This window comes from Zea mays, chromosome 8 (genome assembly GCF_902167145.1).
Source record: "Zea mays cultivar B73 chromosome 8, Zm-B73-REFERENCE-NAM-5.0, whole genome shotgun sequence".
NCBI lineage: Eukaryota > Viridiplantae > Streptophyta > Magnoliopsida > Poales > Poaceae > Zea > Zea mays.
Genome location: NC_050103.1, coordinates 28,880,899 through 28,904,562, shown reverse-complemented (window position 1 = coordinate 28,904,562; position 23,664 = coordinate 28,880,899). Strand labels below are relative to the sequence as shown.

The 23,664-nt window shown below is 44.3% G+C and overlaps 3 protein-coding genes across 3 annotated transcripts; 2 read left to right on the top strand and 1 right to left on the bottom strand.

Moving 5' to 3' along the window:
• Positions 1-1,012: 1,012 nt before the first annotated feature.
• LOC100285507 (mpv17 protein) lies at positions 1,013-4,614 on the top strand. Its single transcript, NM_001158399.1, is given in 3 exon segments — positions 1,013-1,295; positions 2,701-2,804; positions 3,919-4,614. Coding segments are annotated over 3 exon segments (678 nt in total). The 5' UTR covers positions 1,013-1,121; the 3' UTR covers positions 4,319-4,614.
• A 155-nt stretch (positions 4,615-4,769) lies between these two features.
• LOC100282058 (pollen allergen Phl p 11) lies at positions 4,770-5,750 on the top strand. The gene has a single exon (NM_001154971.1). The coding sequence runs from the start codon at positions 4,839-4,841 to the stop codon at positions 5,373-5,375; it is 537 nt and encodes a 178-aa protein (NP_001148443.1). The 5' UTR covers positions 4,770-4,838; the 3' UTR covers positions 5,376-5,750.
• Positions 5,751-12,622: 6,872 nt separating this feature from the next.
• On the bottom strand, positions 12,623-14,779 carry LOC103635008 (cytochrome P450 71A1). The gene is made up of 2 exons (XM_020542839.3): positions 13,733-14,779; positions 12,623-13,625 (listed from the first exon to the last, which is right to left on the bottom strand). Exons 1-2 carry the CDS (start codon positions 14,693-14,695, stop codon positions 12,981-12,983), a joined length of 1,608 nt encoding a protein of 535 aa, XP_020398428.1. The 5' UTR covers positions 14,696-14,779; the 3' UTR covers positions 12,623-12,980.
• Positions 14,780-23,664: the final 8,885 nt, after the last annotated feature.

Sequence of the window (23,664 nt, the reverse complement as noted above, 5' to 3'; positions counted from 1 at the left end):
TCAAGACTAACATCGCCATCCTCATACCCTATGGCACTGAAATCACACTTCATATACTCTGTTTTAGACCTACTAAGCCTAAAACATTTTGCTTCCAGCGTCTGCCTCTACAATGCCAATTTTTGCGAAAACACCACTCCTACTCTCCTCAATAAGTACCACATCATCGGCAAAAAGCATACACCACAGTATATCTCTTTGTATGTCCCTTGTGACCTCATCTATCATCAAAGCGAAAAGATAAGGGCTCAAAGCCGACACTTGATGTAGTCCTATGTTAATTGGAAAGTCATCGGTGTCTTCATCACTTGTTCGGACACTTGTCACAACATTAATGTACATATCTTTAATAAGATTAATGTACTTTGTTGATACTTTGTGTTTTTCTAAGGCCCACCACATTACACCAAAATACATAAAAACAACCAATTATAAAATGTTTTTATGATAATTTTATTTAAAACATAAATATCCTTACCGTTTTTTATAAATCCATCTTGTATTTGACTAATATAGCACAAAATTTCTAAACTTTTTCTAAACAAATCACACCCTCTTAAGATAACGAACATAACCATGTCAACAACATGTAAAACACCGGAATGGAGGTGAAACCTTCATTAAATGCTAGTTTGGAAATTTAAATCTCATCCGCAATTTTCGGTGATTGAGTGAGAAAATGATCTAATTTTCCACTCAATTTCCGAGAGTCTGAAAGGAGATTTATGTTTCCAAACTAGTTCTAAATTTGTCTAAATTCTAGAGAAAATGCCCTATCATCGCTGGGGCTTCCGTGATTCAAATCTTGCTTCACAACAGATATTCCATTAGTATATATGAATATGACTGTTTTTACATGTATACAATGCATAGGTATAAATATTTTGTCCAAAAAATGTCACCAACTAATCACAGGCTGACCTAGTGAAACTTTGAATATTCCCTTCATCTGGTTGGACTTTGGACTGGCTTCATGTACTTAAAATCCACCTAACCCTAACTCGTATGAGCAATAATAAAAATAAAAATAAATAAAAAGTGAGAGAGGGAGGAAGGCGCACACTTCCTCCTTCCTTCTTTCCCTCTTCGTCTTCGCTTGGCCGGTGGGTGGTGCGGTGGGGATGCGGCGGCTATGGCGGTGGTACCAGCAGTGCCTGGCCGCGCACCCGGTGCGCACGCAGGTCGTCAGCTCCGGCATCCTCTGGGGCCTCGGCGACATCGGCGCCCAGACCGTCACCTACTACTCCGCTAGCCCCGACCGTCGCGGCCACGACAGCAGCCCTCCCGACCCCGAGGTAGCGTCGCAGCAGCAGCCCCAACCGGCTTTTACCGTTCCCTCCGTGGTCCGTGCTCGTGATCCGTGTATTCATCCGCCGGTTCCTGGACCTGGTAGCCCCGGGTTTTTGCTCTCTCTTCCTATTCTTGCCCCGGACCTGGTGGCTCCTTGAACTTTTCCGTGCTGTTGCGACCTAGCATATAACCTGCGCTGATGACTAGGGGATGTGACGTTTTATCAGTTCGAATGAGCTGTGGATTTGATCGGTAACCTCAAGCAGTGTCAAGCCATCAACTCTGAATGTGGATAATGCTTGGATTTGTGCCTTGTTTCTTGGGCTTGTGTGTGGTTACCACCCAAGAAACTAGAAAATTTGGTGGGGGGCACCTTGATATGATAACGATTCTTCGTTTCTACTGCTACAGTCTTGTCAAATCTATCAAGTCTTGTGGATATCTATAGACTTCTGTGGTGCTGCTAGTGTCAGCTTTTAAGAACTATTGTCCTCTCGTGGCAATATATTAGACGTCAGATATGAGGAGGTTTGATGCTAACGACGGGATAGGACTATAGGAGGTCTGAATGACCGATGATGTCTGGTGCCGCTCCATTTGGGGTAGTATTAGAGACTTTGTGTTGCGACTTAGAGGAGTAAATGGGCAATGCAATGAGATGTTGAAGCACCCCGCCCCTTTTTTCAAAAAAATGGAGGTTTGCTTGGTAAATGGCTTATTCTGCAAATCGGGGGTGAATGTTCTGTCCAAGTGTCCATGTATATTGTCGACCTTTTGCTTGCTGTGACCTTCAGGATGGTTATTGTTTGCTGTCCATTTCAATCACTATGACAAAATAAAGATGGGGTGGGGTTTCCTTGTATTATGTTAATATGCACTAATGGAGTTACACTTTTCATTTCTTTCTTTGTCAGTAATGGCTAGTCATTTGTCTCGTTGTCTTTGCTTCAGATGCGCTTGTTTGTTCTTTCAACTCTGAGCATGGCCAGAATCGGGAGCTTGATTTGATTATCATTAATATGTAATTTACATAACATGCTTGGCTTCTTTGTAAGAAGCAAACCAGCCTTTGAAATACTTGTAGCTAGAGTTCATTTGTTAGGTTTTATCTATAAATAAAGTCAGTGCAGTGCAACTGAAAGGCTGATTATGTTTGCTATGTATTGGCCAGTTAGTTGAAACAAGAAACAAGATATTTATTGCTGTTCATGGTGTATTTGTTCAGATACGAGATTGGAAATTCAAGGAATCCTGACTGGCATTTCGTTTGGTCTTGGGGACCCAATATAAACTATCTGTGCCTCCATGGGCAGTCTATCTATTATTCTTTGTTTGGCTGTCTACTCCTAATTTTGTCATTCTTCAACTTCATTGTTACCCCATTCAACAATACTCTTCTGCCTTTTACAGGATAAAGATAATAAAGACAATAAAGAGTTTAAAGTTGATTGGAAGAGGGTGGGCATCACAAGCTCCTTCGGATTTGCTTTTGTTGGTCCAGTTGGGCATTACTGGTTAGTTCCCTGTTTTTTATCACATGTCGTTATGTCTACCTGTTTACATGTATATTTTCTGTATGATCATAGGTTAATCTCTTACTGTATAACAATAAAAAAACTCGTAAGTCGTAACCATAATCTTATGCTCCCAGTCTCAGTCACCACACGTCACAGATGAAAAGCAAATACAGAATAACAAACACAGCAACACACTCTGATAAAATAACAAAAACATAGGATAATATAGAAGATAAAAGGGCAAAGTGAGGATGTAATCCCAAATTCCCAATTCTGCACTGCTGTTCTCCATTTTAGGTATCTACGTGTTAGTATGAGTGACAGTTCATGGTGTCATATTATCTTTTTTGATCGTAATGGTGTCATATTATCAATAAGCACTTGGCGACTGCTTGAAAATTGATATATCTAACAACACATGATTTGCTTGAATATACTGGGTTATCTTTCAATAGAGTAAATCACGATATAATATTACCAACAGCATGCATGACAACATGAGTGCACAAGTGGTTCACGGAATTTTGCCCCGCTACCTAGTTATGTGGTCAGGCAGTTGACTGTCCACAATGGGCAAACATCAACTTATAATCAAGAGTAGAAGTTTTTTGGCATGTACTTCACAGTTCACAGTTGTACATCCTTATTTGTCATTTTTGTGCTCAGTAGTCCACTTCAACATTGATTTGATTTGCACCATGTCACATGTAGTGACGATGCTATGTTTTGGAGAGTTAGTTGTAAACCACTGGACTATGTTCAGCTGTATGAAAACACAGATAAAAAAATATGATCACACGGGTTTTTGCTATTGGACAGATGTTGATCCCACAATCTCATCACTTACTGCTGCAATTTGTTCATTTGCAAAAGGTAGGTAAGATCTTGTGGTACGGGTGTACTGTACTGCCCCTCTAGGGCCCAAATTTTCTTCTTAATATAATGATGCACAGTTCTCCCGCGTTTTCGAGAAAAAAAAAGAGATGAAAGCAGTTCTCTCCTTATTTTTTGGAGTGAAAAATACGGGCGAACTATTGTGAATTGGACTGCTATATGAGATGTTGTTGGCAGCATCAATATCTGTCACTAAGGCTTTGGTTTTGTTGTATAGGTATGAATACCTGGATCGCATCATCCGGCGGAGGTTTCAGCCTAACACGTTCAAATTCGTCGCCTCAAAAGTTGCCGCGGATGGATTCCTCTTCGGACCACTAGACCTCCTCCTGTTCTTCTCATATGTTGGTCTGGGTCAAGGAAGGAGCATAGAGCAGGTGAAGGAGGACGTGAAGAGGGACTTCATTCCGGCTCTGGTGTTAGGCGGAACCATCTGGCCTGCTGTGCAGATCGCGAACTTCCGCTTCGTTCCCGTGCGGTACCAGCTCCTGTATGTGAACTTGTTCTGCCTCCTGGACAGCTGCTTCCTGTCGTGGATTGAGCAGCAGGGTGACGCCTCCTGGAAGCGGTGGTTCACTTCGTTCCAGAAAATCGAAGACCAGAAGGGTAAGGTTTGATTTGAGTCATGCATGGTTCGTTGTCTGGATCAGTACCTGTAAACTCCGGTTGATCAAGGAAGATAATTGCGATGCCAGCAAGGCTGAACATTGGCGTCGCTATAGAGAATTCTTTTTAGTCTTTGACGGGATGAAACGGTTGCCGAGTTGCTCTGTTAACTGAAGTGCCTGTGTTTTGCCGATGTGTTAAACTTTCTTTTTAGTCTTTGATCCAAGATGCTTAAGTCATGTCTGGGAATGGGTGGAATTGACGATTGCAACGCGAGCAAAAGCTGAATATATATCCTGTTGCAGCAGTTCCAGTCCAGGAATAGCTAGCGAGGGATGGGTGGGGATCATGGACGGCGCACAGGCGCCGACGGACGAGCCTGGAAACGAGCTCCGCCTCTCCTCTCCATCTATCTATCTATAAAGGGCGCATGGCGGCCCCTCGCCGAGAGGAGTTCACGAACGATCCTCTCCCTCTCCCTCTCCGTCCCCCAAGCAAAGAAAAGAAGCTAGCTAGCTAGGCGTAGAACGAATGACGACGCAGGGCGGCAACAGGTCGACGACGACGCTGGTCGCCGCCGTGGCCGTAGTTCTGGCCGTGGCGGCGGCGTCGTCCCTGGCCGGCGTGGCGTCCGCGGAGAAGGCGGGCGGGTTCGTGGTGACGGGGCGCGTGTACTGCGACCCCTGCCGCGCCGGGTTCGAGACGAACGTGTCCAGGAGCGTGGCCGGCGCGACGGTGGAGGTGGTGTGCCGGCACTTCGGCGCGTCCAAGGAGACGCTCAAGGCGGAGGCGACGACGGACGACAGCGGGTGGTACAAGCTGGAGATCGACCAGGACCACCAGGAGGAGATCTGCGAGGTGGTGCTGGCCCGGAGCCCCGACCCGGGGTGCGCGGAGATCGAGGAGTTCCGCGACCGCGCCCGCGTCCCGCTCACCTCCAACAACGGCATCAAGCAGCAGGGCGTCCGCTACGCCAACCCCATCGCCTTCTTCCGCAAGGACCCGCTCAAGGAGTGCGGCGCCCTCCTCGAGAAGTACGATCTCAAGGACGCCTCCGAGACGCCATGATCGTCCTCCGTCCTGTGCATGCCTGCATCCATTGCTGCCCTGCCCGCTCGCCCAAGAATTGAAGATGGTAGCTGCCTTCCGCGTTTTTTGTATTGTGTATGTCTATGCACTGCATTCGAGGGCAGCGATAATGGGCCTGGCCTCGTAAGCAAACGTTCGATCCGCTTCTTTTGATGGGCCTAAATCTGCATGCATGCAGATGTACTGCTACTTCTGCTCTTTTATATTGCTTTTTTTTTTAATTTTATTAACTTCTCGTTTTCTCCCTCATCCCTCGTCGAGGAGGAAGGGTATCCGTTTTGTTTTTATGATGCAAAGGTATCCGTTTTGTTTGTATAGTACAGTATCTCATCTATTTGAGATCTCTTATGGTTTTGTTGAGTTGAAGGAACCATTTGGGGGAGAAAGAGAGCTGAAGTGAATGAGATTTGATAACCACGAGATTAGTGTCTCATTAGTGCATTCCGAGAAGCAAGTGTGCATCCATAATTCTCATTAGCCTTGTTAGATCAAATGAGAGCCTGCACATGTTACTCTTAGTGATTGGTATCACCTATATGGCTTCGTGGCGTTTAGGAGTTTGGTGATAACTCGGTGGTGAGCGTGGGTGGTCTAACTGAAGTTTTAAATAGTTATGGGTGATTTACCATACTAGAGTGGTGAAGAATCAAACAATAGAGAGCATTTGGTTCTTGCATAGATCAAGATGGAGCGACATCCTTGCCTGGGTGCTCCAACAAGGACTAGTGGAGAGTGTTGACTCTCCGATATCTCGACAAAACATTATTATGTTTATAACCCTTAATTACTTTTGAGTATTTATATTTGAGTGATTTAATTTTTGTCTTTGCATTTATATATTTGTCATGCTATAATAGGGTTAGAACATGTAAAAACTTATGTCATGCTATCCAGTAGGATTTAATTGTTGCAAAATTTTTATCTTAGCCAAATTCACCCTTCTAATGAGCATCTTAATCCTTTCACTTGATATTGGCTATTCGATAGGATTTAATTGTTGAGATTTTTTTATCTTAGCCAATTTCACCCTCCTATTAAGCACCTTAATCCTTTCAATTGATATTAGAGCCCGTGCTCATTGTTTTAGGCTTAACTGTCTAGAGAAAGATGTCTGGTGGAGATGGACCCCCTCTTGTGTTTTGAGTGAGACAATTTTCTTTATTGGAAAATTTGTATGGAGGCATATCTTATGGCCATATATATTGGATCATTTAGAGTCTCCACATAAGGCTTTTCAAAACCTAAGGATCCCACCAACCTAGTTGGTGATAAAAATATGAGATACACTATAAAACACGGAATGCAAATGCCAAAAACACACTCTTTAGAGGTCTTTGCAAGGATGTTTTTAACCAAGTGCAAAATCACAAATGCACCCATGCACTATGGTTAGATATTTGTGCACTCCATGAGAGAACAAAAAAGTGAGAGGACCACTATCATATTAATTGTTATGAGGAAATTAAATTCCTTTGAGATGCTTCCTCATGTAAGTGCTCATGAAACATACTTTTGAATAAATATCCTTGTATAAGAAGTCAATGTGCAATTACTTACTCAATTGTCACAACCCGGTGTTGCGAGTAAAATTCTAAGTGTCTTCCTAGCTAATTGATAAGGATGGAAATATTGTCACCGTGTTCCTTAAAGTTGATCTTTCCACCACCACACAAACAAAAATATTAGGGAAGATCAATGCTCACTCAAGATGGCTCCTCATCAAACAAGAAATACTTAGCTCTCAAGGCTAATCATGAGAAGAAGAGCTAAAGAAAAATAAGGGAAAATCTTGATAGCTCAAATGATGAAGAATGTGATGATATGAAACTTGGTCTCATGATTTGGAAGACATTAGGGTGCTGTTTGGTTCACGAAATGTAACGTAAAGGGTAATGGTAACGGTTTACACTCGATTACGGACGGTAACAAGTTTGAATAGTCCGGTATCAATTTTTAGTATGGTATCTGATTACGGTTGGACTAAAACAAACATGATTTAACGGTATCACTTACCCATTACGTTACAAATATTTGAACCAAACGGTACCTAGGTGTGTTTAGTACATGGACCATTGTCACACCCGGTTTTAAGGGACAAAGCCGGGTGCATCTCATACATGCGCCAAAGAAGACAACACATACAATAACACAATGTATAGAGATAAATATCACAATATAATCAGAGTACTTATTACATAGCGGAAGTCTTACAAAATAAAAGATAAATATAAATCGTACTAAATTCCATCCTTAGCGCCACAAAGTCAACTGGGAGACGACGACCTAGACCTCTCACGAACACATCACATCATCCTCCATGCGCCTCATCCTGTGGTACCTATCCTTGACCTGTGGGGGTGTGAGACAGCAAGGGTGAGCTCACACATGTTCATCGCTCAACAAGTTGTGGGGAATAATGTGCATGAACTCATCAAAAGTGGAAGCTCATGAAGTATAAGGCTTACCAAAGAGAATGGTTAAAGCTGAGCATTGCTTTTAAAGTTGGTCAAAATTTTATTAGCAGTTACTAGATGTAAGTAAATACCAAACCATAATAATAATAGAACAAAATTAATAATAAATCTCATGCAATGCAAATGACAAATTGAATTTAGTTCCATAGTTTAATCATGTGAGAATCCTGAGCTGCTCATGACCGTGAGCTCGGCTAGTATACCAGTTTTACACTCTGCAGAGGTTGTACCCTGTACCCACAAGTGGTGTATCCCATGTCACCAGGGTTAGCTAGAACCTTAGACACTACCGAGTTGAATGGCTAGGGATCCACTATGAGACCTTTAAAAAGTTCCACTAGCTTCCAAAAACCCACTACAGTTTATGGGAAGAGCACTTGCAAGAATCCCTCGTCTGACTGCCATCGCAGCAAAATCAACCCGAGAACCTCCCTACATGCAACTCTCCTACTGCCTTTGCCCCTTTCGGGTAAGGTAGTCTTCCACTAGCTTTCCTAATTAGTCAGCCAAGGGCGTCCCATTTCACCCTTGTGGTGGCACGTGTTTCTCAAGTTAAGCTCCATGTTCCAATTAAAAATATAATGATCCTGACATGAACATAAATAACATAATAGAATAATTGGAACATGGATATAATGAAATATTAACCCAAAACCATATAAAGCAATATCATAACTATCCAAATGATTCAGGGGTAAACAAGGTATAAAGATAATCAGACTAGGGTGACCTATTGGGTCCCATCAAAATTAAGCCTATGCATTGATAATTGATAATAAAGAACATTATTGGGTAACAAAAGTAATCAAGGGCTCAACTTGCCTAGGATTTGAGATTCCAGGTACTAACTTGCTGCTTAGGTGACTCGTGACCTCACTGCTAGTCGTAGCAATACAGACAAACATGGTATAGGCAAAATTAACATCACACCAAACATGAGAACAATCTGAGTAATAATAATCTACGCGTCGCTACGAGATCATGGGATCGAGAACTACTAAGATTGGAGTCATGGTTAAGGAGTTATGATCTATGGAAGATCTACGTGATTAAAATATTAAACTATATTATAAATTGGTTAGTATAAATCATATGAGAGGTTAATCTATAAATAATTATCTCAACTTTAATCTAAGTCATTATTTGATTAAAGATCATCTAGTCAAATTATGATCATAAGATCCGAGGTTAATCCGATAGACATAGATTAATCCAATTAACATAGGATAAATAGATATCTAATATAAAAGTATGAGACATGGTATAATCAATGTTGTTACTGCATAGTAAATATTTACACGAAGCTAACGCAACTGGAACGGGTCAATTTGGAGTTAAAATGGGTACGTTATGAATTTCCAAAGGTTTTATACATTTGATACAAGATTAATTAAGAGATTAATTTTAATGGGGCTTTCATGTCAAAACAGTGGTACTAGATGATAAACAATAATCTTACAAAATTATAGGAACTAGAATGAGTCAAAAAGGAGTTAAAATGTATTTTCTAGGAATTAAATAAGTTTCTAAAATTAATTTTGCACTATTAATCATTTTCTAAATGAATTTCCATAGTTTATTCCCTAACTGGACTGCGGACCAAAAACTAGAAAGTGCAGGGGCTAAACCATAGTTTTCCCCAAGACTCAGGCTACTGGCGCATGGACTGCGGGTTCATTTGTATTAACCCGAGAGACTCATTTGCAATAGAGCCAGGCCGAAAGGGTACGGGCGAGTATCGGCCCTCCGATCTAAAATCGATGGACAGGATTAAATCGGGCATCATCCGAACCGGAATAACCCGCGGCCCTCCGATTCAAGATCAACGGTTGTGGTTTTAATAAAGCGCGATCTAATCCTATCCACAATCTCTTGATCCAACGGACACCGATCACCCAACGAACCTGCACCTAGTTGATCTAATCTGAGCCGGACAGCACAGATCCAACGGCCAGCGCCCATTTCCCCAATCCGACGCAATGTGCGGCAGCGCCGGCCACACTACGACGGTGCCATTACCGGCGCACAGCCGCCCGCCGATCCGAGCGTGAATCCCCAAATCCAAGGGGCGGTAGACGGAGCAGAGATGAAGGTGAGTCATACAGAGGCGTTCTCACCGTCGGTGGTGACGAGGAAGAGGTTGTCGACGCGATACGGCGGAACAGTGGCGTGCCGATGAGAAATTCCCTTCCCCTCGCCCACCGATTCGGCCAGTGGAGACCACGAATATTCACCCCCACGGAATGGTGAAGCACCTAGGCGACCGTCGCGACCCGAGCGCCTGCGCAGATGAAGATCCCCAGCAGTGACACCGGTGGCACCTAATCCTTGCCCACGACGACTTCCCCCAGTGAGGCCAGGGAACACCTCGACGAGACCCGACGAAACTCCTGGCACGACCCGAGGACGCGACGACGAGGAGTAAACGGGATTGATTACGGTGTCAGCTAGGGGCCCTCCTCACTTCCCCGTTCGGCACCGACGCGGTGACCCCCGGTTCTCCCTCCTGCGCTCAAAAATGGTGGCGGTGGCTACCAATCCTCTCGGCGAGTACACGATGGTGCTATGGTTCTTATACCCAGGACCGAGTCCGGTTTTGGGAGGAGGTCGGTCAATGGAGCACGCGATGAGCGCGACCCGTTTCTGAACGGCCAGCGGGGAAGACGAGCCTGACCGCGAGGCCCCACAGGTCGGCGTCACCAGCGCGTGATCTGAAGCTAACAGCGCGGGCCCGGATTACCAGCCACATGGTTGCTCCTCCGCGCGCGGTAAGCGACTGAACCATGGGGCCCAGCAGACAACGATTCTCGCCATCGACCGGCAGACAGCTAGGTCCGGGTTGTCATGGTGATAGCGCGCATGGGGAAAGTAGTCTTGGGCCGCGCGGGGACACGAGGTGAATGGGCCGAAAGATGACTCCCCGGCCCAAGCGGCGCCCAAACCCATTTTTTTTCTCTTCCTATTTCTTTTCTCTATTTTCTTTTCTAAATTTCTGTTTTACTTTCTTTCCTATTTGTAAATTTTTCAAATTTTGAATTCAACTGATGTTGTGAACTTATTATTCTCAATTAAATACTTAATTTGAACATAACAGTATGAGTTTTATTTGCAAATTTTACTTTGTATTTTATAGTATTTCTTATCCTTTTCTATTTTCAAAACCAAATTTCAATTTAGGGCTATTTCATATTCTCAACTCATTATTATATTCCCATTATTGAATTCAAATTTAAATTTTGAATTAAATGCAAATAGAGTTCAAATTTAAAGTATGTTTGAGTGCTCAAACATAAGTTCCAACTTGTTATACATGAGTTATTTTATTTTATATCTCCACTATTTACTTAGTCAAATGAGATATTCCCATATTATTCCTTCTTTGATTTACAAAATTCAAATTCCAATCCAAGGTAAAGTTTAAGACTTCAAATTTAATACATACTCAAAATCAATCATGATGTAGTAGATATCTATTTATTCTAATTAATTTATTTGTTTGAAAAATGTTTGAAATATGAGAAACACTCATATTGTTTTCTTTCTTTTTAGAAAAATAGTATTTTGGATGTGGGATAAGAAGTAAAAGTTACTTTAAAAGTAAATATTTATGTAAATAAATGCTTATGGTGCATCGTTTAATGATATGCATAATCATTTAGTTGAATAGATAACTTTTCTATTACTCCTTTTCTAAAATAGTTCTTGGATTTCAAAATTTAGTCCTCAAATTTCAACACTCAAGTATGATTTGAGATGTCTGAATTTGCTATTTTATTTTCTTCAGATATTTAGTTTATTATTATTATTATTATTATTATTATTATTATTATTTTTCTTATACAGATTTTGGGCCTTTCAACCATCTGTGCACCGCGCATAACCGGTGCCTCGATTTCATCCCTTCAAGGGGCAACAATTGGATTTCAAGTTGGGGCTATAAATAGATCCCTTGACTGGCCTTGGTTGGCATCCCTTCACTCCTTACACTTGAGAACATCTCTTACGTCTAGAGAATCACACTCCACTAACTTGCATCTTAAGTTCATCATTTGGGTGAGACTAGAGAGCTCCTAGTGCATCACATATAGTTGTAGCATCTCATGGCACTAGTTGAGTGACTTGAGGTCTTGAGCTAATTCTACTCTTGGTGGTTGTCATCACCTAGGTGTTCTACAATTTGTGGGATTATTGAGCGGTTATTGGAGATTGTCGTCGGCTCCGATCATAATTGTGATGGGCTGTTGTGCTTATTGAAATTGTGGCATGTTGGAGTGCCTCTCTAAAGTGGTTCTTACGGTGCTCTTATTGTGTGCTTGAGCGTAGTGTATGAACCTCCTAGTTTGGTTTGATTTCGGTTTCTAGTTAAATTTGGATAAGACTACCACTACTTTAGATAATAATAATTGATAAGTGAACAATAACACAAATATACAAAAGTTCAAATATGAACTATCACATATATATGTACCGTGACCACATTTGAATCAGCTAAAAGACAAGCTTCCCTGACACACCAATACACCGTGACGCGAATTTACGTGCAAAAAGCATGCGCCCAGGGATGGCAACGGGTACATACCCGTCGGGTAGTACCATTCCATACCTGTACCCATTAAAAAATTCTACCCGTCGGGTTACCCATATATGCTTGCGGTTATAAAATCTTACCCGTATCAGTACCCGCGCGGGTATTTTTACCCGTCGGATAACCCGTACCCGCTAAAAAATCTTAAATTCCAATATACCAATCACTCAAAATATTAAATAAACATAAAAAAATTTCAACTTCACATATAACAAATCATATTATCACATAACTTGGTATCTAGACAAATGATAGCTAGAGAAGGGTTTATTTTAGCTAAGATTGGCTCTATTAAATGGTTATAATGATATTGATGTGGGTATATTTTACTTATGGGTAGACAGATATGGATAGTACCAACTCGTACGCGTATCCGTCTATCCAATAGGTAGAGGTTTTTATTCATTAGTATACCCGCGGGTAGAGAAATCATCCCATACCCACCTTTATATCGGGTCCGTCGGGTATTTGGATTTTAGGTATCCATTGCCATCTTTAATGCGCCCTATCAATGTTTTTCTGCTACTAGTTCAAGGGGGATCCACTCCACGGCTTGGATACAAGCGGCAGACCGGACTTGATATGCACGGTTATCCCGCTCATCTCGGTCATGTCCAGCGACGGCGTCCCTTCCCGGTTCTGGCCCCGGCTCGCCTCCCAGTCAAAATGATACAGCAAGCTCGCCAGCGCCATCTCGGCGCTTCCCTCCGCGAACGCGATCCCGGGGCACATCCTCCTGCCGGCGCCGAACGGCAGGAGCTCGAAGTGCTGCCCCTTGAAGCCGACGTTGGCTGCGGCGCCGCCGCCCAAGAACCTCTCCGGTACGAATTCCTCGGCGCGCTCCCACGTCGCGGGGTCCCGGCCAATTGCCCAGGCGTTGACCAGCACGCGCGTGCGCGCCGGGACGTGGTACCCCAGGATCTCGGTGTCCGCCGCCGGCTCCCGGGGCACCAGCAGTGGCACCGGCGCGTGCAGCCGGAGCGTCTCCTTCAGCACGGCCTTGAGGTAGTCCAGCTGCGCGACGTGGTCCTCGTTGACGCCAGTTGAACCGGCCGCCGCCGCGCGGACCTCGTCCTGGGCTCTCCGCATGGCGCGCGGGTGGGTGACGAGCTCCGCCATGGCCCATTCCATCACCGTGGTTGTCGTGTCCGTGCCTGCCGCGAACATGTCCTGCCGAGTAATTTAAATCAGCAACCACGAATGAACCATATCATATCAAATATAACAACTATGAATTGGATCCATGCATCGGTATGTTACTTATATAAATTTATTACCAAGATGATGGCCTTGATTTCGTTGCTCTCTAGTTGGATGCCATGCTCTTGATCCTTCTCGTGGACGTCCAGCAACACGTCCACGAAGTCTCGGTGGCTGCCGTCCTCCCCGTTGCGAGGTCTCCGGCGGTGGTCATCGATCACCTTCTCGAGCAACCCGTCAAGCGCCTCGAACGTCCGCCTGATCTTCCCCTCCAGCCCGGTGACGGCGTCCACCCAGCCTAGCCACGGCAGCAACTCCCCGAGGGGCGTCGTCCCTATGAGCTTCTGTAAGTCGCTGAGCACCTTCCTCTGCCGGCGGCCGGAGTCGAATTCGTCCAACAGTCCGCGCGCGCTCTCGTCGCCGAACGCGGCGCGCGACACAACGGCGTTGGCGTACTCGGTGAGGAGATCGCTGAGGCCGACGGCCGCGCCACCGGCGCTGTCCCGGGCGACGCGTGCGGCCAGCGCGGCGGCCTCCTGCTCTCGGACGCGGCGGAAGGACCCGACGTGACGCGCGCTGAGGAGGTGGACGACGCAGACGCGGCGCACCTGGCGCCAGTACTCGCCGTAGGGCGCGAACGCGACGTCGCGGCCGTAGAGGAGGCGCTCGGCCATGGCGCTCGCGGGCCGGTTAGCGAACGTCAGGTCCCGCGCCCGCATCACCTCCTCGGCGGCGGCTGCGGAGGACACGATCACCGTGGGCACGCGGCCCAGGCGGAGCAGCAGCACCGGGCCGTGCGCGCGCGCCAGGGACATCAGCGCGCGGTGCGGCAACGCGCCCAGCAGGTGCAGGTGGCCCACCAGCGGGAGGCCCCGCGGCGACGGCGGCAGCGGGAGCCTTAAGCGATCACGGCGGCGAGGCGGCGTGGGAGAAGCAGCGCGAGCGGCCTTCTTGTTGCCGGCGACGAGGAAGAGGAGGAGGACCGTGAGCGGCGCGGCGATGAGCACCGTGAGCAGGAGGGCGATGGGTTCGAGAGCCATGTTTGCACTACATAAACAGAAATGACTTTTTTTTTTGGTACATGGAGCCTTCTCTTTGTATGCACACTGCTTGTCCACGATTGCCATTTCAAGTGAACCAAGATACCTCCGTTCTTTTTATTTATCACCATTTAATTTAAAAATAAATTAACATACGATAAATATTCGAGAACGAATATAAGATGTAAGTACGTTGCTATAATTTTTATATTTCATATAGATACAATTTATTTAAATTAGATAAATTATTTAAACACGTCTTAAATCTGTATAAAAATCTCAACAAGGAGCGGCTGTAAGTCCTGAGTAGGGATGGCAATTTTACCCGTGGGTTCGGATATCCACGGATATCCGACCCGTCGGTTTCGGGTTCGGGTACAAAATTTATCCCGCGGGTCTCACCCATATCTGACCTGTGATAAAATTGGGTCGGGTACGGGTTTTATATTTCACCCGCGGGTCCTGGCGGATATCCGAATTATTCTCAGTTTTCAGCCCACCAGAGTCCAGAAACCAAAACCGGCCCAATGTCCAGTTTTCACCCAGGGAACCCTAGTCTCGGTCTCTCCTCTCTGGCTCTCTCAGACTCTCACGCGTCTCTCTCTGTCTCGCTCTCAGCCGCCTGCACGCCCAGCCACAAACAGTCGCAACCCCACCCGCCGGCCGCTAGAAAGGCCAAACCGCAGAAACCGAGTGTCCCTGTCGTGTGCCATCCAGCGTCCGTGCGTGCCTGCGTCCGGCGTCCCTGCCGTGTGCCGTCCAGCGGTCCAGGTCCGGCTGCCGTGGTGCCGGTGAGCCGGTGAGCGGGTGCCGCCTGCGCGGCTGCGCCCTGCCTGCGAGGCTGCGACCCTGCGTGGCTGCGTTCTCCACCCGCCAGCCGCCACCGCTAGGAGCCGGTCAGCCGGTGCCGCTTGCGCCCTGCTTGGCTGCCTGCGACCCTACGTGACTCCATCTCCGCTGCTGCGATCCGGCAGGTTCTCAAACCATCCATGGCGCCTACAAGTGGATCCGGCTCTGGGACGCAAGCTAATCGTCCACAGTTGTCTTCACGTGGTGCTGCAACGAGGAGGGGGAGGGTGACCTCAACTACAAATCGTGCTGGTGATGATGCTGGTACACATAAATCGACGCCGATGCCGAGTGCAGACCCATCAAGTGCCGGCGATGCTACTGCTAGTGGCACACCATCATCAAGTACTAATGCTCCACCTGCGGCAGCAGCACCACAATCAGGTATAGGTAATGTCATTGTGGAAGATGATGATACTGCTATTGTTGGGACGAAGAGGAAGCTGAAATCTGATGTTTGGCTAGAGTTTGAACAAGTAACTTTTGGTGGTAAATTAAAAGCTCAATGTAATTGGTGTAAAAAGCAATTAGTTGGAGATAGTAAAGCTAGTACAACTCATTTGCGTAGTCATCTTGGAAGTTGTCAATCACGACAAGTTAGAAAAGGATTAAAGCAAGCAACCTTGAAGTTGAGTAAGGATGAACATGGAGCAATAATTTTGATAAGTATGTTTTTGATCAACAAGTTGCTAGGAAAGAGCTCGCAATAATGATATGTGTCCATGAGTATCCGCTTTCAATGGTTGACCATGTTGGTTTTAGGAGATTTTGTGCAGCTCTACAACCTCTTTTCAAAACAATGTCTAGGAACACTATTAAAAAGGACATTTTAGATATGTATGAGGTGCAGAGGAGTTCTATGATCAATTTCTTTCAAAAGTGTCAATCTCGGATTGCTGTAACTACTGATATGTGGACAGCTAATCATAAAAAAAGGATATATGTCGGTTACAGTACATTTCATTGATGATGAATGGAAGCTGAAATCATTTCTTTTGAGGTAACTGTTACTTGTAGTTCATATTTGTGGTTGAATTCTAGTTTCTTTGGTGCTTACATTTATTACTGTTGCTGTAGGTTCATATATGTGCCCGCTCCACATACAGCAGAAACTATAAGTGATGTTCTTTACGAAGTCTTACAAGATTGGCAAATTGAGAAGAAAATCTCGATAGTGACTCTTGAACACTGCACCACTAATGATAATTTGATGTGTTGCATGCAAGATAAGTTACACCTTTCCTCTCTCATGCTAGATGGCAAATTGTTACAAATGCGTTGTGCTGCACACATCATAAATCTTATAGTCAAAGATGGAATGAGTGTTATGGATGAGGGTATTGAAAGGGTGCGTGATAGTGTTGGATTTTGGTGTGCCACGCCAAAAAGACATGAGCGTTTTGAACGCACAACACAAATGAATGTTAAATACGAGAGAAGGATAGCTCTCGATTGTAAGACTAGATGGAATTCAACCTACATTATGCTTAGCACCACACTTGATTATCAAGTAGTGTTTGATCGCCTAGCAATTAAAGAAAAGCTTTGTGCTCCTTTTAAGCCAACCATAGAGGATTGGGAATTTGCTAAAGAGCTTTGTGGTAGGCTTAAGATGTTCTTTGATGCAACTGAGCTATTATTAGGAACCAATTATGTGACAACAAATTTATTTTTCCTGAAAATATGTGGAATTTATTTGGCTATTGAGAAATGGAGAACTAGTGCTATCCCAAAGGTAGAACAAATGTCTACCTTGATGAAAGACAAATTCAAAAAGTACTGGTCAAATGTGCATGGCCTTATGGAATGTAACACCCGGTTTTAAAGAACAAAGCCGGGTGCATCTCATACATGCGCCAAAGAAGACAACATATATAACAACAGAGTGTATAGAGATAAATGTCATAAAACATCAGAGTATTTATTACATAGCGGAAGACTTATTACAAAATAAAAGTGTAAACATAAAACGAACTAAGGATCGTCGGTGCCAATGTCAACTGAGAAACGCCACCTAGATCAGATCATACTCCTCGCCTTGTGGCTCCTCCTGAACCACCTGTTCTTCTCCTGTGGGGGGGTGTGAGACAGCAAGAGTGAGCTCACATACGTTCATCGCTCAACAAGTTGTGGGGAATAATGTGGCATAAACTCACCAAAGGTGGGAGTTCATGTAGTGTAAGGCTAATCAATGGAATAAAGGCTGAGGCTGAGCATTGCTTTTATAAGTTGGTCAAAATTTTATTAGCAATTACTAAGTGTAAGTAAATACCAAACCTTAATAATAATAAAGAACAGTAATAGTAAAATAATCCCAAATACGATGCAAATGTCAAATTGAATTTAAGTTCCATAATTAATCATGTGAGGGTCCGAGCCGCTCTTGACCGTGAGCACGGCTAGTATACTAGTTTTACACTCTGCAGAGGTTGCGCATCTTTACCCACAAGTCATGTTACCCATCTGCCAAGGGGTCATGAATTCCATACACCTCTACCAAGGAAGCGAGGCAGGGTAACACTACGAGGCCTTTACAAAGTTCCACTAGCTTCAGACTACCCGCTACAGTTTATAGGAAGCTCCAGTGCAGGGTTCTTGCCGACCGCCATCGCAGCAAAATCAAACAAGGACCTCCCTACACTGACCACTCCCCTACTGCCCTTGCCCCTTTCGGGTAAGGTAGCCCTCCACTAGCTTTCCTAGTTAATCAGCCAAGGGCGTCCCATTAAACCCTTGTGGTAGCACTGTTTTCCCGGGTGGTCGCTCCATGTTCCCATTAATTTAATGATCTTAACATGAACAGTAATAATAACAAGATAATAACAGAATAATCATAAATGGTGTATCTCCATACCCAATCCACATAAAGCAATAGCAAGTACTACCCAAAAATATTTCAGGGGTGAACAAGGTATAGAGGTAATCAAAACTGGGGTAACATAAAGGCTCCCATCAAAATTAACCTATGCAGATCATTAAAATTAATAAGAACATGGCTGGGAAAAGTAAGTGATCAAGGGCACAACTTGCCTGGCACTTGAGATTCCAGGTACCAACTTGCTTTTCAGATGATACGTGTCCTCGCGCTAGTCGTAGCAATACAAACAAACATTGTATAGACAAAATTAACATCACACCAAACATAAGAACAAACTGAATAAGAATGATCTACGCATTTCTACGAGACTAACGCAACTTGAACGGATCAAATCAGAGTTAAAACGGAGGAGTTATGAATTTCCTAGGGTTTTATGTATTTTGATATAAGATTAGTTAGGATATAAATTTTAATATCACTTTCATGTAAAAACAGTGGCACTAGATAATATTACAAAATTATAGGAACTAGAATGGACTCATTTGGACTTAGTATGAATTTCCTATGGATTTTACAAAATTCTGGAATTGTTTTTATATAAAAAATTCATTTTATAAATCAATTTCCCTGATTTTCTATTTTCCCTGGATTGCGCCCTAAATTCTATGAAGTGCATGGGTCTCGGTGTAATAATTCCAAGACACAGGATATAAACTAGGTGGACGGCGGGTTGGTATAGGAAAAGCCGAGGGTCTCTTATGCGAAATTACCACGCCGAAGGGGTATCGGATCGCGCTGGCCGCACGATCAGGAATCTAGGGCTACGATTAGATTCATCCTAACAATGAAACGGTACACTCCGGTCACCCTTGGATCGAGGATCGATGGTCTTGATTTAAAGTACTGAGATCTAATGCTGACCCTACGATTGCCATCGGATGGACTCGCACATACCGACCCAGGGAAAATCCAGATTCAATCCCAGCCGTACATCTCCGTTTCAACGACCCACGTCCCTTCCCCCAAACTCTCCTCTCCCTGTCAACAAAGCGGCGGCGCCACAGCACCGTGCGGCGGCGCAGCACGCCGGAGACGAGCGATTAGGGGCCCCAGTGCCCTATTTTCCATCTCGGTGAGCTCTACATGATCCTTAGGTGAACGCGATGCGGTTGAGGAGGTTCTTACTGGAGATTGGGGAGTAGACGGACGCCACGATGAGGTTGCACGATGAATCCGCCACGGACGGCGACCGACGAGAAATTGCGCAGTTCCCGGCTCGGCTTCGGGGCTGGGGAGGTCGCTAGCACCCACGGGCAGGCCCACGCGACCCCAATTGCTAAGGCAGGGCACCACGAACCTTGAACCGCGGACGACGCCGATGATATTACTTGCCCGGCGCGGCACGGGTGGAGAACTCGCAGCCACACAGGAGCTTTATATGCCAGGGAAAGGGGGAAACGAGGCCGAAGTCCACATCGTAACTATCAGCTACAAATCCGCCCCGAGAATCATGGCGTTTTACCGCACTTACGGCTGGGTTCGGTACTCCCTGGTTGTTGCGTTGCGTCGTGGCGAGGAAGATGCGGATGACGCCGACCAGATGGCCCCACACGGCAGTGGCTGGTAAGCGAGCGCGCCAGATGGGCTGCGCGGGATCGAATTGGCCGGTTCCGAAGACAGGAGTGGGCCGAATGGGGAACTGACGGCCCAACAAACATCTTATTCCTTTTTCTTTTTTAAAAAATTCCTGTTTTATCCCCAAATCAAAGATTCAATCTAAATTCAAATTATGGTTTTGAATTTCTAAGTCTTGCGAAAATTTAATAGAATTCTAAATGTGAATATAGTTCATACTGTTTGCCTTATTTATTTATTTTTTTCTTCCCATTATTTTCACCCCTTTGCCCCTATATTTTAATCCTCTAACTAGATTTGATTTTTTTAAAGTTATGCTTGTTTTACTTATTTGTTTGAGTTTTAATGCACAAATACAATCTCCAAAATGAGGCATAGATTAATTGCTTCATTAGTTACTCATTCCCTTTAATTATGATTCTTCAAATTTCTCATGCTTGGTAGGCAATACATATAAGATCTATCTCGTACTTTTATTGTCTACCATTTGAGTATTACAAATCCTACCCCCCTTAACGAGAATCTCGTCCTCGAGATTTAGGAAGGACTAGGGAAATGATGGGGAGAATCTATACGGAGTTCTTCTCTCCCCCAAGTAACTTCATCTTCTGCATGATGGCTCCATTGTACTTTGCACATCTTTATAGCCTTATTTCTTGTAACTCGAATCATAGTGTCAAGAATCTTGATCGAATACTCTGTGTAAGTCAAATCACCCTGAACACTGAGTTCTTCCATTGGTAACTGTTCCTCAGGGACACGAAGACACTTCTTAAGTTGAGACACATGGGATACATTATGCACATCAGGTAGATTACCAGGTAGCTCGAGTTGATAGGCAATCTCTCCAACTCGCCTAAAAACTCAGAATGGTCCAATATAGCGAGGGGACAATTTGCCCTTAACTTTAAATCTCCTCATTCCACGAAGTGGTGACACTTGAGGTACACATAATCTCCTTCCTCAAACTCAAGTGGTCTTCTTCTATTATTAGCATAGCTCTTTTGCCTGGTTTGAGCTACCCTCAAATTCCCTCGAATTATACGAACTTGTTCTTCTGCCTCTTGAATAAGTTCAGGCCCAAAGAATTGTCTTCCCCTAGTCTGGTCCAAAAATAGAGGAGTCCTGCATTTCCTGCCATACAGAGTCTCGAACGGTGACATCTTCAGACTGGCCTGATAACTATTATTATATGAGAACTCAGCATAAGGTAGACTCTTGCCCCAACTACTACCATGCTGAAGGGCACAAGCTCTCAACATATCTTTCAATACTTGGTTAGTCCTTTCGGTTAGTCCATCAGTCTGAGGTAGGCCAAACTAAAATTCAACTTCGCATCCGTATTCTCATGAAAACTTTTCCAAAATTCTGGGGGTAAACTGTGATCCTCTTATCCAAAACGATCTTCTTTGGTACTCCATGTAAACACACAATCCGAGTCATGGGCTTCCTTTAAAATAGTCTCACGAAGGCTTTCAATCTCAGGAACACATATCGGATCCTTAAACCATATTGTGCCTTGCTCGTCTTCCATGAATTCTGGACCTTGAACTTTAGTAATAAGATCCCTAATCTCTCGTATCTTAGCATCACCAATTTGTCCTTTGCGGATTTCTTGCTCCAAAGTAGATTCCACATCAATAGCAACTCCTTCAGTGTGAGCAACTAACACCAGGTTAAGTCTTCTAAAATCCTCAACAATTTCATCGGGTAGCTGGGCAACAACAGCTGAATGAACATGCTCCTTTCGACTCAAGGCATCTGTAACCAAATTCGCCTTGCCCGGGTGATATTAAATTTCCAATTCATAATCCTTAATAAGCTCCAACCAACGGCGTTGCCTAAGGTTGAGATCCTTCTGAGCGAATATATACTTCAAATTCTTATGATCCGTATATACTTGACACTTGGTTCCCACGATATAATGTCCCAAATCTTAAGCGCATGCACAACGGCTGCCAGCTCCAAGTCATGAGTGGGGTAGTTCAATTCTTGTTTCTGCAACTGATGAGACGCGTAGGCGATCACATGTCCTTCTTGCATGAGCACACATCCCAAGCCTTAGCCACATGCATCACAATAAATGCCAAATCTCTTCTGTAGATCTAGCATATCCAACACTGGTGGTTACATCAATCTTTTCTTTAATTGATCAAAGCTGTCTTGGCACTTCTCGTCCCACTTAACTCTCTTCCTTCTCCAGAAGTGAGGTGATAGACTTAGCAATCTTAGAAAATCCTTCGATAAATTTCTGATAATATCCTGTATGTCCCAAAAACTCTGGATCTCAGTAACTATAGTGGGTATGCTCCACACCACTATCTTCTTGGCTTTAGCAGGATCCACTAATATCCATCCATTAGAAATGATATGCCCAAGGAATGGCACCTCATCAATCCAAAACTCGCATTTACTGTACTTGGCGTAGTGTTGATTATCTCGTAGCTTCTGTAGCACCAATCTCAGATGTTCCTCATGATCACTTTCACTCTTAGAATAGATAAGAATATCGTCGATAAATACTACGACGAATCTGTCCAAATACTCCATAAACACCTTATTCTTCAGATCCATAAAATAGGTTGGTGCATTAGTTAATCCAAATGACATAACAGTGAACTCATATAAACCATATCGGGTCGAGAAATCTGTCTTGGGAATACCCGATGGCCTAACCTTAATTTGATGGTAACCCGATCGGAGATCAGTCTTCGAGAATACCCTTGCACCTCTCATCTGATCAAATAAATCCTCAATGCGAGGTAATGGATACTTGTTCTTTATAGTGACATCATTAAAGGTCCTATAATCCACACACATCCGCTGCGATCCATCCTTCTTCCGTACAAACAAGACCGGTGCTCCCCAAGGTGAGGAACTCGGACGAATATACCCAGCCTCTTGTAGCTCAGTTAACTGCTTCTTAAGTTCCTTTTAACTCTTCTACATACGTCCTTTATGACCGTTTGGGAGTAGGGGTAGTCCCAGGTAAGAGTTCAATGACAAACTCAACTTCTCTGTCAGGTGGCATCCCTGGCAACTCCTCTAGAAAGACATCCGGAAAATCTCTAACCACCCGGATGTTGTCTCCAACAAACTCCTCTGGCATGAAGAACATTGCACGCATGGATGAGGAGGTTACTGCAATATTAACTTGAAACCTTTCTCCTTTAGTGGTAGTGAGTTCCACGGTACCTCTACCACATGCTATAATCGGCCTTTGCCTTTCTTAGCCATGACATACCAAGGATCAGATCTATACTGCTTGCCTTTAATATTATAGCAGTAGCTCCAAATTCTCTACCCATAATGGTCCATGTCAATCCACGGGTCATTTGATTCGTCTCAACAGGCCCTTTAGGTGTAATTACTCTCATGGGTTTTCTCATATTGTCCAACACATGTGTACAACCAAAATCTCAGCATGACGCACAATTTTATTAGCAACTCATGGGGTCAAATAGACCTTTTTATTCCTCCTAAAATAGTATCATACCGAATACTAACTAAAGAAACATGTAGAGCTTACAAATAGTAGTAATTTATATATATATGTTTATGTAGCTTGGTGGAGCTGGTGGTGGTGGAGACGGTGGTCGTTGTCGTTGTCTCTCCAACCGTGATTGCCTTATTTCTTGATGTATCTCCAGACGGGCCTGACGTATTT

Bases quoted from the DNA above. Each gene is read 5' to 3' on its own strand.
- LOC100282058 (NM_001154971.1), top strand. From the start codon at position 4,839: ATGACGACGCAGGGCGGCAACAGGTCGACGACGACGCTGGTCGCCGCC.
- LOC103635008 (XM_020542839.3), bottom strand. From the start codon at position 14,695: ATGGCTCTCGAACCCATCGCCCTCCTGCTCACGGTGCTCATCGCCGCG. The intron at 13,626-13,732 runs GTAATAAATTTA...ATTACTCGGCAG, and splicing joins AAATCAAGGCCATCATCTTG to GACATGTTCGCGGCAGGCAC.